The 13,553-nt window shown below is 43.1% G+C and overlaps 1 protein-coding gene across 1 annotated transcript; it reads left to right on the top strand.

Annotated features, from left to right (window-relative positions):
- Positions 1-114: 114 nt before the first annotated feature.
- Positions 115-4,618, top strand: LOC118773267 (UMP-CMP kinase-like). Its single transcript, XM_036522124.1, has 6 exons — positions 115-354; positions 1,521-1,667; positions 1,873-2,025; positions 2,179-2,255; positions 2,546-2,642; positions 2,901-4,618. Exons 1-6 carry the CDS (start codon positions 211-213, stop codon positions 2,940-2,942), a joined length of 660 nt encoding a protein of 219 aa, XP_036378017.1. The 5' UTR covers positions 115-210; the 3' UTR covers positions 2,943-4,618.
- Positions 4,619-13,553: the final 8,935 nt, after the last annotated feature.

Below are 13,553 nucleotides of genomic sequence, written 5' to 3'. Positions count from 1 at the left end.
CCACTTCTAATCTTATATGGTCATAGGGGGGTACGACTCTCTCAATACGACTACGCCCCGTTTCTTTCTATTGGCCAAACTTTTAAACCGGATGTAGCGTCTCAACCCCCTTGATTGACAAGCAGTTACCGGTCTCTCTACCCCATTTTTGACCCTTTGGTGGGAAGCGAACGGAGTCATTGTTTGTCATCTCCTTAACTTTTTCGGTTTATGCTTGTGCGGCTGCTGAGAACGTTACCCCAGAACGTGTCGAGAGTCGTGCATCACGTCCCGCTAGCCATGAAGCCGCAGGTTATATTCGTATTGGGCGGGCCCGGCGCCGGTAAAGGAACACAGTGCGCCAAAATTGTGGAGGTATGAGCTTCAATATTGAGTGAGTAAGAGGAGGGGGGGGGGGGTTGATTTTGCTGTGTGCAACTGTACATTATTGTTTCAGTGAATCAACGCTCCTGTTGGCTTTTACAAAGTCGTCAGATATATCCGAGAGCTTCCGGTTCTTTCGAGGACATGTTGCAGGCTAGCTAGATACGTTAGCTAATGAAGGCTCGCCAGCTAGCAAACTGCACGGCTGCATCATGCAACATGTCCATAATTCGATAATCTTGACTGCATCATTCACTATATACCAGATCTTTATATCAGCTTTATGTTTATTGTGATATTTGGTGAGAGAGACTGTCTTGAGAGCTGTTGACAGCTAGTGTTGTGCTGGGAGTTTTTTTTCCCCCTGTTGGCTGTGACATGCTCACTTTGTGTGATACGGTTTGTTTGGTGTTACCACAATGATGCAAGACATACTGACATGATAATTATGCTTTACACGACTGGTTCCAGCTCCCACCCAGTTGTTGGAGGGATGTGGACATGTCATCAGCACTAGGGTCCAGAGGTCGACAAGCACACCTCAAACAACACTACGTGCATGGACACACACTTTCACTCACTTAATTGACAAGGAGGTTTAGATGACTGCTGTAAACGCGTGTGCGTGCACACACAGCAGCCTAGAGCTGGCTTTTATTCTTTGTGTAAAGGGTCACACCTTGTGAAATGACATTTACTTTGGCATAACCCTCTTAGAGTTTGACAGTTGGCACATAAATTTGTCATTTGGACGTTTGAACATAGCCAGCATTTACAACTGATGCATAGAATAGTTGGCCAGTCCAGACTCTACTGTATTCTCCAATAGATGGCTTGTATCCTTCCTATGGCCCATTCCATGTTCCGTTTAGATTGCATTTTCTTGTGTAAACACTAAATATAGTACTGTGTCATTACTAAAGTTTCTTCACATTACTATAATTCACATTGTGAGCAGGGAAAAGTTTTACTTGGCTCAGAAGAATGAATGCCCTGAGATGTGAAGTACCTGGCTCCTGTGGTTATGAGCCATGCTATTCCTTCCTGTCGTTTTGTCGTCTTTCGTGTTTATTTTATAGTTGTCATGTTTGCTGATGTTTGGTAATCTCTGCAGTGTGTATAATTACACTCACCTGTCTCTCTTCCCTCTCTGTCAGAACTACGGCTACACTCACCTGTCTGCAGGTGACCTGCTGCGGGCTGAGCGTGCCCGGGAGGGCTCAGAATTTGGACAGCTCATCGACAGCTACATTAAGGATGGCAGGATTGTTCCTGTGGAGATCACGATAAACCTTCTAAGAAAGGTGAAACATTGCACATTTGTTATTGCTCATCTGTGCAGAATGAATACGGATGGGGTAAATTTGGGGGTGTATTAAGGATGTTTTTTAAATAAGCATGCATTTTTTTACTTTCCTGTATTGGACTGCACAAAAACGTGTTTCATTGTCCTAAGCCATGACCTCCCTATGATCTAAATTTACCGCTTTTTTCCTGGCCTGCCTCCAGGCGATGGAGGAGACCATGCAGTTGGACCAAGAGAAGTTCCGTTTTCTGATTGATGGCTTTCCCAGGAACCAAGACAACCTGCAGGGGTGGACCTCCGTCATGGAGGGCAAGGCTGACGTCAAATTTGTCCTCTTCTTTGACTGCAGTGACCAGGTAAAGGAGGTGGTTACAGTAAGGTACACAGAGAGAGTAGAAGTGGGGGAGGGATCAGCTTCATCCTCTCTCTGATCACAGCCCTCAGAGGAGAGGGTATGGCGTTTTAATTGAACCCAGTGTTGATAGATGGATGATACCATGTCTCTGCAGGTGTGTATTGAGAGGTGTCTGGAGAGGGGGAAAAGCAGTGGTCGCACCGACGACAACAGAGAGAGTCTGGAGAAAAGGTAAACCGTGTCCTTAGGCTGTGATATGTGTGTGTGTGTGTGTGTGAGTGCGCGCGCGTGCGCGCGTGTGTGTGCGTGTGCATGTGTGTGTGTGTGTGTGTGTTTGTGTGTGTGTGTGTGTGTGTGTGTGTGTGTGTGTGTGTGTGTGTGTCTGCAGCTTTTGCACAGATGAGCTGCCCTGTGTTCAGCTTCTACACATGCCTGTGATGTTACCTCTCCCTGACATGCCCCTGTTCATGTATTTTAACACCTGTCACAGCCCCTCTTAATGTGGCTTACTTGTGCTCCAGGATCCAGACGTACCTGCAGTCCACACGGCCCATCATTGAGCTGTACCAGCAGCAGGGGAAGGTTCGCACTGTGGACGCCTCTCGCGGCGTAGACGAGGTGAGCACACCCACTGGAACAGACACACACATGGACAAACATAAGAACACACACCCACCACAGACTGATGCATAGAAACGCATGTGCACGTTCGTTTGGAGTATATGGCAAAACATCCTCTGTTTGCCCACACAGATGGGTGCATGTTATAAATGTGCACCACCAACGTGGTTTACACTATTACCTGTAGACTGGCAAACAGAATGCCACCAATGCATTTTCTTTCTCTCTCTCTCTCTCTGTCTCACTCTCTCTCAGGTATTTTCTGATGTGAAGACACTCCTGGACAAGGAGGGGTAGATGTCCCTCTTTTAGCACACTGCACAGCCAGGGATGGGACCCCCTTACACACCGGGTTGAACTGCTACACGCACTATGCTCAATGTATATATATGTCCATGTTTGAGTTTGTGTTGAATTTATGTATGTGATGGGAATTTTGTTTCTTTTAGATTCATGTGTAAAAGTGACAGTTCCTACAGAAGGGAGTGAGGGGTGCATGGTGAGAGGGAGCCATTCAGGTGCACATTTGGACCCCTGGTCTTGGGGGTTCCTCCTCAAACTACAGACTCCTCACCTGTAGGAACAGCCCTTGCCCAGCCACAACAGGGTATTTTCAGAGAGCAGAGTGGGGGGGGGATTTTACACTGAGCTGAGCTCGTAGGGCAGTGAATTCAAAAGGCATGCAGATGTAAGCGGGAGGCAGCTTAGAGCTAGTAGTTTTTATTATCTGTAGGATATCAGATTGACTTTGTTAAAGGTGTTGAGGAGAGTATTGACAGGCAGCTTCTTGAGTGATCACCAGGCTGATGATCATGATGATGATGGAGGCACAGAAAAGGACTGAGGAACACTGGGGGACAGCGGATGATGAGGAGCTTTTGAGTGTTTGTGTTTGGAGTGACACCCAAGATCAAGAATCTGAATATGTACAGTGATGGTCTGCGCTGGGTCATAGTGACATCAGCAGAGTTACACATCACAGTATGCTTTTATCATGTGTTGGTACATGAACTGTGGTTACTCACTGGTTCCACCAAGTATTATTGTGACAGGAGGGTGGACTAGGTCACCAAGGGACCTCATTTTGGGAGCTGGGAGCCCAGCGGAAATGAAGGGTTTTAAAGAAAATGTATTTTTGCCTCACTAAAAAAAAGGCCATCATTAATGACTCCACACAAAGGTGCTGTGTCAGGGTATTTAACTAAAACCTGGCTCTGAGCGGGGTTATGCTGTATGAAACCTGGTGGGGAAAAGAGCTCAGTTTGAGTGAGCAGAGGGATCTCTTTCCACTGAAACCAGTGGCCCTCATATGTACTTCCTAGGATCTGGTGGACTGACGTCAAAGTGTGAAATCACTGTTGCAGGCACTTAAAGTGAGAACCACTGTGTGATTTCAGTCTCTGGTCCCTACTAACACATAGAGCACGCCTCTCCCCTTGCCCCCCTACCCTCCCAGCTCTTGCCCTTAATCAGCACTTCCTACCCTCTGCTGAGACGTCCCGCTTTTATTGTCTGTGTGTCCACAGCAGGGCATTCATTCTTCATTTCAAGTGCAAAACAGTAGTATTGGAAATTGTTCTTTTTTTTGTATTTCGTGTGTAAAACCATGGAAGGAAAACGTACAACAAAGCAAATGGACCAGTTTGTTAAACTTGAATTTGTTATTTTTAAGTAAGGCAGGAGAAGATCACAAAGAGAATCAAAATATACAAATACATGCTCTTCACTCCAACGAGAATGTGTGTTTTATTTTTTTCTTCATGTTACGGAGCACTTATTTTACGGCATTGCCCTCTTGTCTTTAGTTCTTTTCAGCTAAGGTAGAAATCGCACCAAGTCAGTAAGTTTGTGAATCATTTTATTTTTTCAAACCAAGAATTCAGTTAACATTTCAAGCAATGCTTTCTCATAAAGTTGCCCTTAATGAAGTGTTGTTACAAATTGGCAGGGTTTGCAAGTCCTCTGCTACTTCAAGAGAGCCATTGACAATATTTGGTATGTGTCCAACAGGGGGCAGCATTGATGTACCTGAGAATATTTACCAAATAGGGTGCTGCTGCGGATATCATTCATAATATTGTAGTGTCTGGAAGATGAACAAAGAAAATGTGTTAGGTTACACAGCCTTTTTATGCTGAGCAGGAAAGTTCTTAAAGTGGTGAAAAATTAAAAAGGTTTCTAACAACATTAATCTCACAAGACAGGTGGAGTAATTATGGTTCAGTATTAACAGAAAAGATATATTTAGGGACCTCTGTGTAGATCTGGTTCAATTCCCATACACAATCATTACAATCTTGATTTAAACACCCAAAAGGTAGAAACAAGACTTTATGAAAGCTATGATGAAAAGGCAAGAGTTCCGAAGACAAATTTATTGAAGTTAAAAATGATGTATTTTGAATTTTTTCAATGGAGTATCTCTTTATTGTACTTATCATTGTCCCTGGTATGTGTCGCAAGATCTGAACAAAGTACCTGACCGTGCAATCTCGTACTCTACCTGTAATCCATGAAAATAAAGAAAGACAGTCAAATAAACGCTCATCAAAAGACTATCAATTGATAATGATAGCCTGAACAACCTCACCACAGCAAGTTATTTCCCTCTTTTTGTCATAAAAATTTACATGCTTGTGTTATGTGTCTCATCAGGGGACTTGTGTCTATGCCTGCCTGTGCCCTGCTGAACTAGTAGCCTTAAAGTCAATGGGATACATACTGGCAACCTGTGCAACAGCATAGTAACACTATTCAGTAAGAGACCAGATAATGTGGTGCTTGAGACTCTAATGACTCACTAGTACCAAGAGGCCACTGTCCAGAATCCTCTCATTACTCCAGTGAGTCCTTTTTTTGTGTGACTAAAGAGTGTATGTTTGACCCTGTATCGAGAAGGGGTCTTAGTCCACTGGCCTAATAGTCTGAAATGAATGGACTTAGCTGCTGTAGGTTGGTCATTTGTGTACGTACGTCTTCAGGGACATAATGAGAGCTGACCCCACCTGTCTGAGCAGGGCCTGGACTCATCAGGACAATGGGGAGAGGGGTGTGAGTGTTTACACACTGACTGCTGGTGTCCACTCACTCAGTGGAGGAGTGGGTTTAACTTGCACCTGAGTGAGAGAGAGAGGCGTCCATTCCTCTGTCTGTCTCAGCACCGGCCTGACAATGGAGCAGCTAAAAGATCCTCTAATCCCCTGTGGCTCGAGCCTCTGGCTCCCCTCACTAACAGCTCCCATCAGCCACTACTGCATTTCTAGTGAGATCTCCATGCTCTGACTGCATGTGAAGGAGTGTATCAGTCTGTCAATCACAGCACCCTGAACATAAATTCTTTCCTAGCTCTTTTTGTAGTGCAACACGGCAGAAACTGCAGTAAGGTGAAATATAAAATTGCAAGGAATGGTAGAAGTACATCTTGTATTGCTGAAGACAAATGATAGATTTATACCCAACAGAAGTTGTGCAAACAGGTTGAGAATTCAGAAAAACAGCAAAATCATCCAAGGGTTCTTACAAGAACATATGGTAAGTGGAATGTATTGTCATCTACATCCGCATGTAGCCTCTATGTTATTTGTCAGTTGTACTGGATGTTAGACTGCCCCCATAGACAATTTTTTAAAGGAATTATAGGTGTTCAAAGTTGCCCCTTTTGGAGGCTACATTAGTGCAATCTGTGGGGCAGATCACAGCCAGAGACCTACAGTTTAAATTTGGTGGGTAGTGGTGCAGCCTATTTTCAAAAATAGCAGAAAAAAAATGTTGACATCATAAATAGTTGGAACATACCATCTAGGACTCTATAACACACTCCTTTACTACATGAATAAATATATAATGAAGCAGGTGCCAATAAATTGTTGAATAATTCAAGTGTTGACTGATAATAATCATAAAAGGAAACCACAAGGGGCAAAATACTTTAGAATAATTGTTGCAATAATAGAAATAGAATTGTGACACTTTATTTAAAATGCAAATTTCAATTTTGCATGTCAATTTTTTAAATTTTCAATATAACATATTGTGTATTCACAGTCATTTGCATTCTTAAATCCAATTGGTATTGTACTGCAAGAGTAGGTTAGTCCACGGAGGTCAGATGTAATTGATAAATCCTATTCGTGGTTTTCAACATCTGTACTTTGAGTTGAGGCATTAGAAAAAATGTCATGATATCGTGCATTCATTCAAGGAACATGTACGCATGTACAGGTATGCTAGAGAAGAGCTCCCTCGTGTCTGAAGACAGAGAGAAAGGGAGAGATTATTCACCATGTGACGCAAGTACATATTCCTACAGGATGTTTTTATATGGTGTAGGCAAAACACTGTTTCCCAAATATTTCCTTTCTAAATTTCTGGTCTGCTTTTGGTTTAGTGTATTTTCTTTGTCCTTGTTTTCTTTTGAATGGTTTTGATTGAGTGTGTTACTTTAGTGAAAGTGCCTGCCTGTCCTCAGACCCACAGCTGGGGTAATCATCCAGCCTCCCCTGTGAAACCAGTCTACCACTGACCTTTCTGCTGTAATGAAGTTTCACAGAGATAAAGGTTACACACTGGAGCTTAGCCCTATCTGGCACACAGTGTGTGTGTGTTTGTGTGTGTGTGTGTGTGTGTGTGTGTGTGTGTGTGTGTGTGTGTGTGTGTGTGTATGTGTGTGTAGGTGTGCGTGTACGTACGTGGAGGGGGCACTGTCAGGGGGTGTGCACGCGTAGCTCTTCCTATCGGCTGAGTGTCAGTCTGTGTAAAGGCCGCTTGTTATCAGCGCTCCTCTCTCAGCGTAATAAAAAGGAGAAGAGCCGCGACGTGAATGTGTGCCTTGCTGTCTCTCACCGCCCACGCACCACTGCCAGGGGCCTGCAGGGCAGTCATGAGGAGCCATAACACTGGCCACGACGAGGGTGCTAACAACATTAGCAATCAAGATACACTTAGCGATCCAACAGCAACACGTATCAAACAAAGCAGATTGCACAGACCCCGCTAGTCAGACTGATAAAAATGACAGCAATACTGAGCCTGTGGAGTTGACAGAGATGGAATGTAGGTGAGAGTTAATCCTGAAGAACTGCAAGGAGGGAGAGAGGAGGACAAGTGCCTGTTGAAAGATGGCAGTATGAGGACAGAATGTGGGCAAGGGGTGAAAGAAAGCCCTTGTCCTTCCTTACCCCTCTCCCTCTTGTCCCTTTTGCTTCGTCACTCTGACGTCTGTTGGCCTGGCCTGCGTCACTCTGTTAACACCTCCAATTATTACGAATTCGATTGATCGATTGATTGATTGATAACTGAATTTTTTGGCTTATACGGCTGTGATTCTGTGCTGACATTTTCATATATGGAGCACATTTTGTGCTAATATCACTGATTCCTTCTAATCCTGAAACCATTTAACTACCCCTGAACACCCCCTTCAAAACATGCGCCCCCCCCATTCCCCCCCCCCCCCCCCCCCCCCCCACCCACCACATCCTTTAGTCATCCTCCAGTCTGGGACACATAACCCACCAGGAATGCTCTCCTACACACACGCACACACACACACACACACATACACAGCGCAGACAATTTGACATAACATATTCATTTCTGACAAATTCTTTGTGAGGATATGACAGAAAATGATTGACATTCACTCAAACTATTCTTAATGCAAAAGAACAAGAAAAAGAAAAAAGAACCAATTACTGGCAGTCCCTGTACATCCCTCCCCTCCCCCCGGCGTCTCCTGTCGCCTCCCTCCCAGGACCTACGAGGGCTTACGGTCTGCTGAGAAGTGAGCCTCTTGTTTGCAGAGTGGTGTGGGCAGCGAGTTAGTGACACACCTAGTGGATATAACCCCAGAAGCCAGGCGGGCGGGGATGTGGGCCTGGGAGCTCCTTGTATTAAGTTACTAGGCATTCCTTTGTTGATGTTCCCTGTTTGGTGGTGTTTATTAATGCTTCACTCTCTGGTGTTCAGCAGAGGCCTCAGTCACACTCTCTAATGTTTCCCCACAGAAGTTATCAATCACAGAGCATATTTCATACTCAGGCTTATTGCAGTTTTGCTGCAAAAGCTGGGAATGGCATCCATAGCTCTATTTTTTATTCTCTTCATAACCTTGTGACTAGCATTCGAATGACAAGGAAACACAGATGTCCAAATATTATTACAGTTCCACACACAAACACTAAAACCTGACCAAAACAGGAAAGAAACAGACGCACGACAGAGAAGTGTTTATTTTGCTATCCTCTCCTCAATAAAATAGCTCCACAAAGCACCACATACAATAATCACAAGGTGGCAGTAATCACCAGCATGCATAGTAACTTGTTCATGCTTACAACTAAGGAGCAGCAAAGTGTTCTGAATACTCTGCCCAGTTATATTCAATTCACCACACACAAACTTATTAGGTTTCTGTAACCAGTAGAAAGCTCAGACAATATTAATTTAAAATAGGTTCAGACACCCATTGTCTGTAAAAAGCAAAATGACAACCTAAGGATATGTTCTGCATAAAATCTTAAAAAATAATGAAAATATATAAGATGCAATATATGATATAAGAAAAGAATGTTCAAGACAATTTGTTATGGTCAAAAGCTTGTAAACTATTTTTATCACACCTATGTATATCACAGTTGATTATCACCAAAAATCCAAATCACAACAAAAAAAAGGATTGTTCATATACATATAACTGCATCCAACAGCAGCTATAACAATCAGGTAGATTGATTTTTCTTATATAATGATGAGCATTGAGTAATTTACACTCTTATAATCAGTCAGAACATTAACAACAATCCTTCTCTAACCACACTTATTTTTGTATGTAGAACACAGGATTAAACTCAACTCCTTTACAAGTTGAGTATCAGCCAAATGTCCAAATGACTTATTTCACTGCTTTCTGGATAGGTTTGATATAGAATTGTTTGTCTAAGAGGGCATCTAAGTCTGTCTCTCTACTCTCTGTGTGCAAGCATTGCAAGTTTCCAGATTGGCTTATTGATGCCAGTCATTTTCTCCACCAGTACCATCACTGGCTAGATTGTTTAGGCATGATGAGGGTTGATTATTTCCTGCCATTGCAATTAAGTAGGACACTAATGAAATACCTGAAATTAATTACAAACATGGAGCCAGTTATAATTCCCATGAATCTTTCAAAAACAAAGTTACAGATAACCTTCCAATGGAAATCAAAACAACCAAAAATTTTACAAGGCAAGCCTGTGCTCCCAAAACCTTGACAGGGCTATACCCAATATTCGACTATATAGGACTGCCTTGTATCAACCTTACAAGGCAGTCCAATTATTCCAATCTCACAATAAAACACCAGTCTAATAGAAACTGAATGAAAAAACACTAGTACTGAAACAACAAACCAGTTTTGAGATGTTATTTTACATTTCACTATATCAGCCTTCTGAAATTCTCTCAAGTAGAAACAGAATGCCACATCGCTGTACACCTCTATACAATCTTTAGTTTGGAACGACAACTGAATTGTGATAAGGAAAACATTATAGACTGGAAAGACTGGATTCAGGCAGGTACTGCAATTATCTACAAACGCATGGGAAAATTGGGGGAATGCTGAACTGGGAACGCAACTTAAAAATGTGCACTGGACCAACATATGGAGCAAATGCTTTAAAGCCTGCAGACAGGCAGAAACACAGGCAATCCAGCATGCACTATTCACCAACCCCTGGGCATCACATAAACTCTTTCAAGTGAAATGGCTGTAAATAATAGCTGCTGATGATTTAACCTTCTCACACATATCAACAGGATTCTCATCCTTAGAAAAATTTTGGACATCGACCTGTGTTTCAATAAAATATCTATGCCACCACCAGCGTAATTCAACTGAAAAATAAGGTGAATGTATTGATATACATCAGGGGGCTTAATTGCAAAAAGAGTTCTACGTCAAACTGGAAGGATGAAGTCACAAGCACAGGAATAGGAAAAAATATTCAATTTAACAGCATACAAATGAGGACAAAAAAGGGTTAAAAAACATTTGGTACCTGCAAAAGCGTGACCTGATAGAGGTTGTGTGTTCATTGTGATCCAAAGAAAAGTATCTAGCCTCTGGACACACTTTTGTCTGTGTACAACAGCAACAAAGTCTTTTATGTTTTGGATCGACACACATCTGTGAATACTTCTCGTTTCCCAGTGCACAACCCTAAGACCAGCACCTTGTGTCCATGCCCCTATTTTAAGTCACGCCATAGGAAGAGCACATCAGCCTATATACACTGCACTTGAGAAGACATTTACTAGGAAGACAACTATGGAAGTACAGGATTGTGAAAGGTTTCTGTGGCATTGAAGGTTCCACTCAGGTCTGTAATTCAAGTAAGGTTTTGTAGAAAGCATTACACAATAGTTTTATTATTTATATATTCACGATGCAAGTGCTTTACACAATGGTGAGAATTGAGACCACTGATTCCAACACCAGGTATTCCAGAAGGCCTGGAATAACAGAAGCTTCCAGAGGAATGACTTTTATAATAAAGAAGTGCAATGTTACCGACTGTAACAACCGGAGAGGGACTACTTTGCTACTATTCACATGTTTTCTCTCACATCATTCAGAAAATAACCAGTGCAGCAGTTTACAGCAACATCAGACAAGAGTATGATGGTTTTTTCAAAAGAGCACATCCTGTACAGACATTTTTGTGCTGACACAGGATCTTGAACAAAGCCACGAATGGGACAGCAAATTCTAGTGGTGTTCATCGACTTTGAAAGAGGCTTTGAAAGCCTGTGCAATGCCACATTATGGAGCCTCTTAAGAGACTATGGCAATCATGAGAAACTGGTCCGCATTATCAAAGGAAGACTTCAAATACCCATCATAAAATGCCCTTCACAACAATCAGCTCCCTGATGGTTTCAAGGTCCGGAGAGGAGTGCATGCTGCTGCCGTTTTTTGTTCATCTCGGTCGTGGACTGGCACATGAGAAATGAGAAAGAGGGATAGTAACAGGCTGTTCCATAGCATCTTACATCATGTCTGCACCACCTGAGCCATTCTGGAAACATCCCTCATCACACCCCTCCTGCAGGCTCCACAAAGCCCAAGAGAGGGAAAATAAATTGTTAGCTGCTGCAAGTGTAATTCATCTTATTTGCAATATATCAGGACTACCAAAATTGCTATGTGCACCAAAGAAAACAAGCTGAAGCGGTTAAAGAATTTGTCTGCCTTTGCATGAAGGTGTCGCCAGACGGTGATTGCAAGGGAGAAAGAGTGAGTCCCTGAGCCGGCCACGGCAGCATGCCCAGGGTCCTCTTCCAGGGTTTGGAACACTGAGAGATGACTGCTCCTGTGGAATAAATATGGAAAAAGTTACAACAAAGTGCCTGATAGAACCAGGGGAATCATGCGAATCAAACATCATCTCTAACAAGAAAGAAAGGACAGCTAGAAAAGACAGCAGTCAGGACAGGTCTCAACAACGACAGTGAATGCTTGCAAGGGGCTTGTGTGTGCCACTGGACGTCCCTCTGTGAGCTCCCCTGGAAGCCTTGTGAAGCACACCTCATGGGGCACATCCAGAGGACAGCAGAAAAAGGCCCATGGGGTATGAATGAGCAGCACTGCCGCCTGGATTGATGCACAGCACCATAAGTAGCCAAAGGGGCTGCAGAAAGGACTGTGAATGCGAGGATGAGGTGCAGGAGTGAGAACTATGACTGTGCACACGGTGTGTAGAGGGGAACAGTGTGTTTTAATGAATGTGTGCAAATTTGTATGACGCATATGAGCATGTGTACACACAGGCACACGTGTGTATGTTCATGTATATGACCGTGTGTGTGCAGCATGTATATGCAGTGTTTATGCGTGCTCATGTATGTGAGGATGTTTTTACACAGAATTTTGTGTACACAGGTATGTGTGTGTGTGCGCGCGTGTGTGTGTGCGTGTGTGTGTGTGTGCATGTGTGTGTGAGAACCGTGTGTGAGTGCTTTAGCGGGGCAGTGTAGCGTGTAGTGCAGGAGTGAGCGGAGCAGAGCCGACCCAGGAGAGCCCCGGCACTCACATAATCCCTGTGTTTTCAGGAGCCCTGGCCCGTACTTGATGAGCTTGAGCAAGAAAAGGGGCAGCGCTCTCTCTCGCGCGCTTCTCTCCCTTTCTCTCTCTCGCTTTTTCATTCTCTCTCTTTTTCTCATGGCCCCCCCAACCACCCCACCCCCCACACTGGAGCCGCAGTGCGAATGAATGGGTTCCAAGTGTTTACTCAGCAACTCTCTCTCTCTCTGCACTCTGTCCTGAGAGAGACAGATGTGGAGATGGAAAAAAAAGAAGTAGGAAGAGAGAGGAAGAAAGAGAGATCAGATCATTCACTTTCCACAGAACTGTTACCAAAGGAGTGTTGCCAAAGAGCTCTGCTAAACACAATAATATGAAGTGTTAAGATTTTTATATAAAGTTGTGCAAAGAATGTTGTAAACCAAGCTTTGCAAGGAAAATGAGAATGATTTCTGTCACTGTTGTATAAATGACAACAGCATAGCTCTAAGCAGGGAAGAGCATTCTGTTGCAACATTGTACCATAAACCTGGAAAAAATTCTTATAATTACATTAATCTTTACAGTTGTGGAGTAATGGTATTCAGTACTTTTGGCAAGTCATATTTGCCCTGCATAGTGTGTATCACTGTTTGTGTTTAAGCTTTTGAATTTTTTTGTTTTCTTATTTGAAAATACAAGATTTGCTACAACACAAAACAATGACTGACAAGAGTTGAAAATGTATAAACAACTACTTTAGGTATCTGCCTCTAGAAGTGTGAACCCTTCAAACTGATTCCTGTTTGGGTTCCTATTATTTTTTTAAACAACTGCTTACTTGACAGCACAGGATCATGGGAAAC

Source organism: Megalops cyprinoides, chromosome 2 (genome assembly GCF_013368585.1).
Source record: "Megalops cyprinoides isolate fMegCyp1 chromosome 2, fMegCyp1.pri, whole genome shotgun sequence".
NCBI lineage: Eukaryota > Metazoa > Chordata > Actinopteri > Elopiformes > Megalopidae > Megalops > Megalops cyprinoides.
This window is presented reverse-complemented; position numbering and strand designations above follow the sequence as displayed.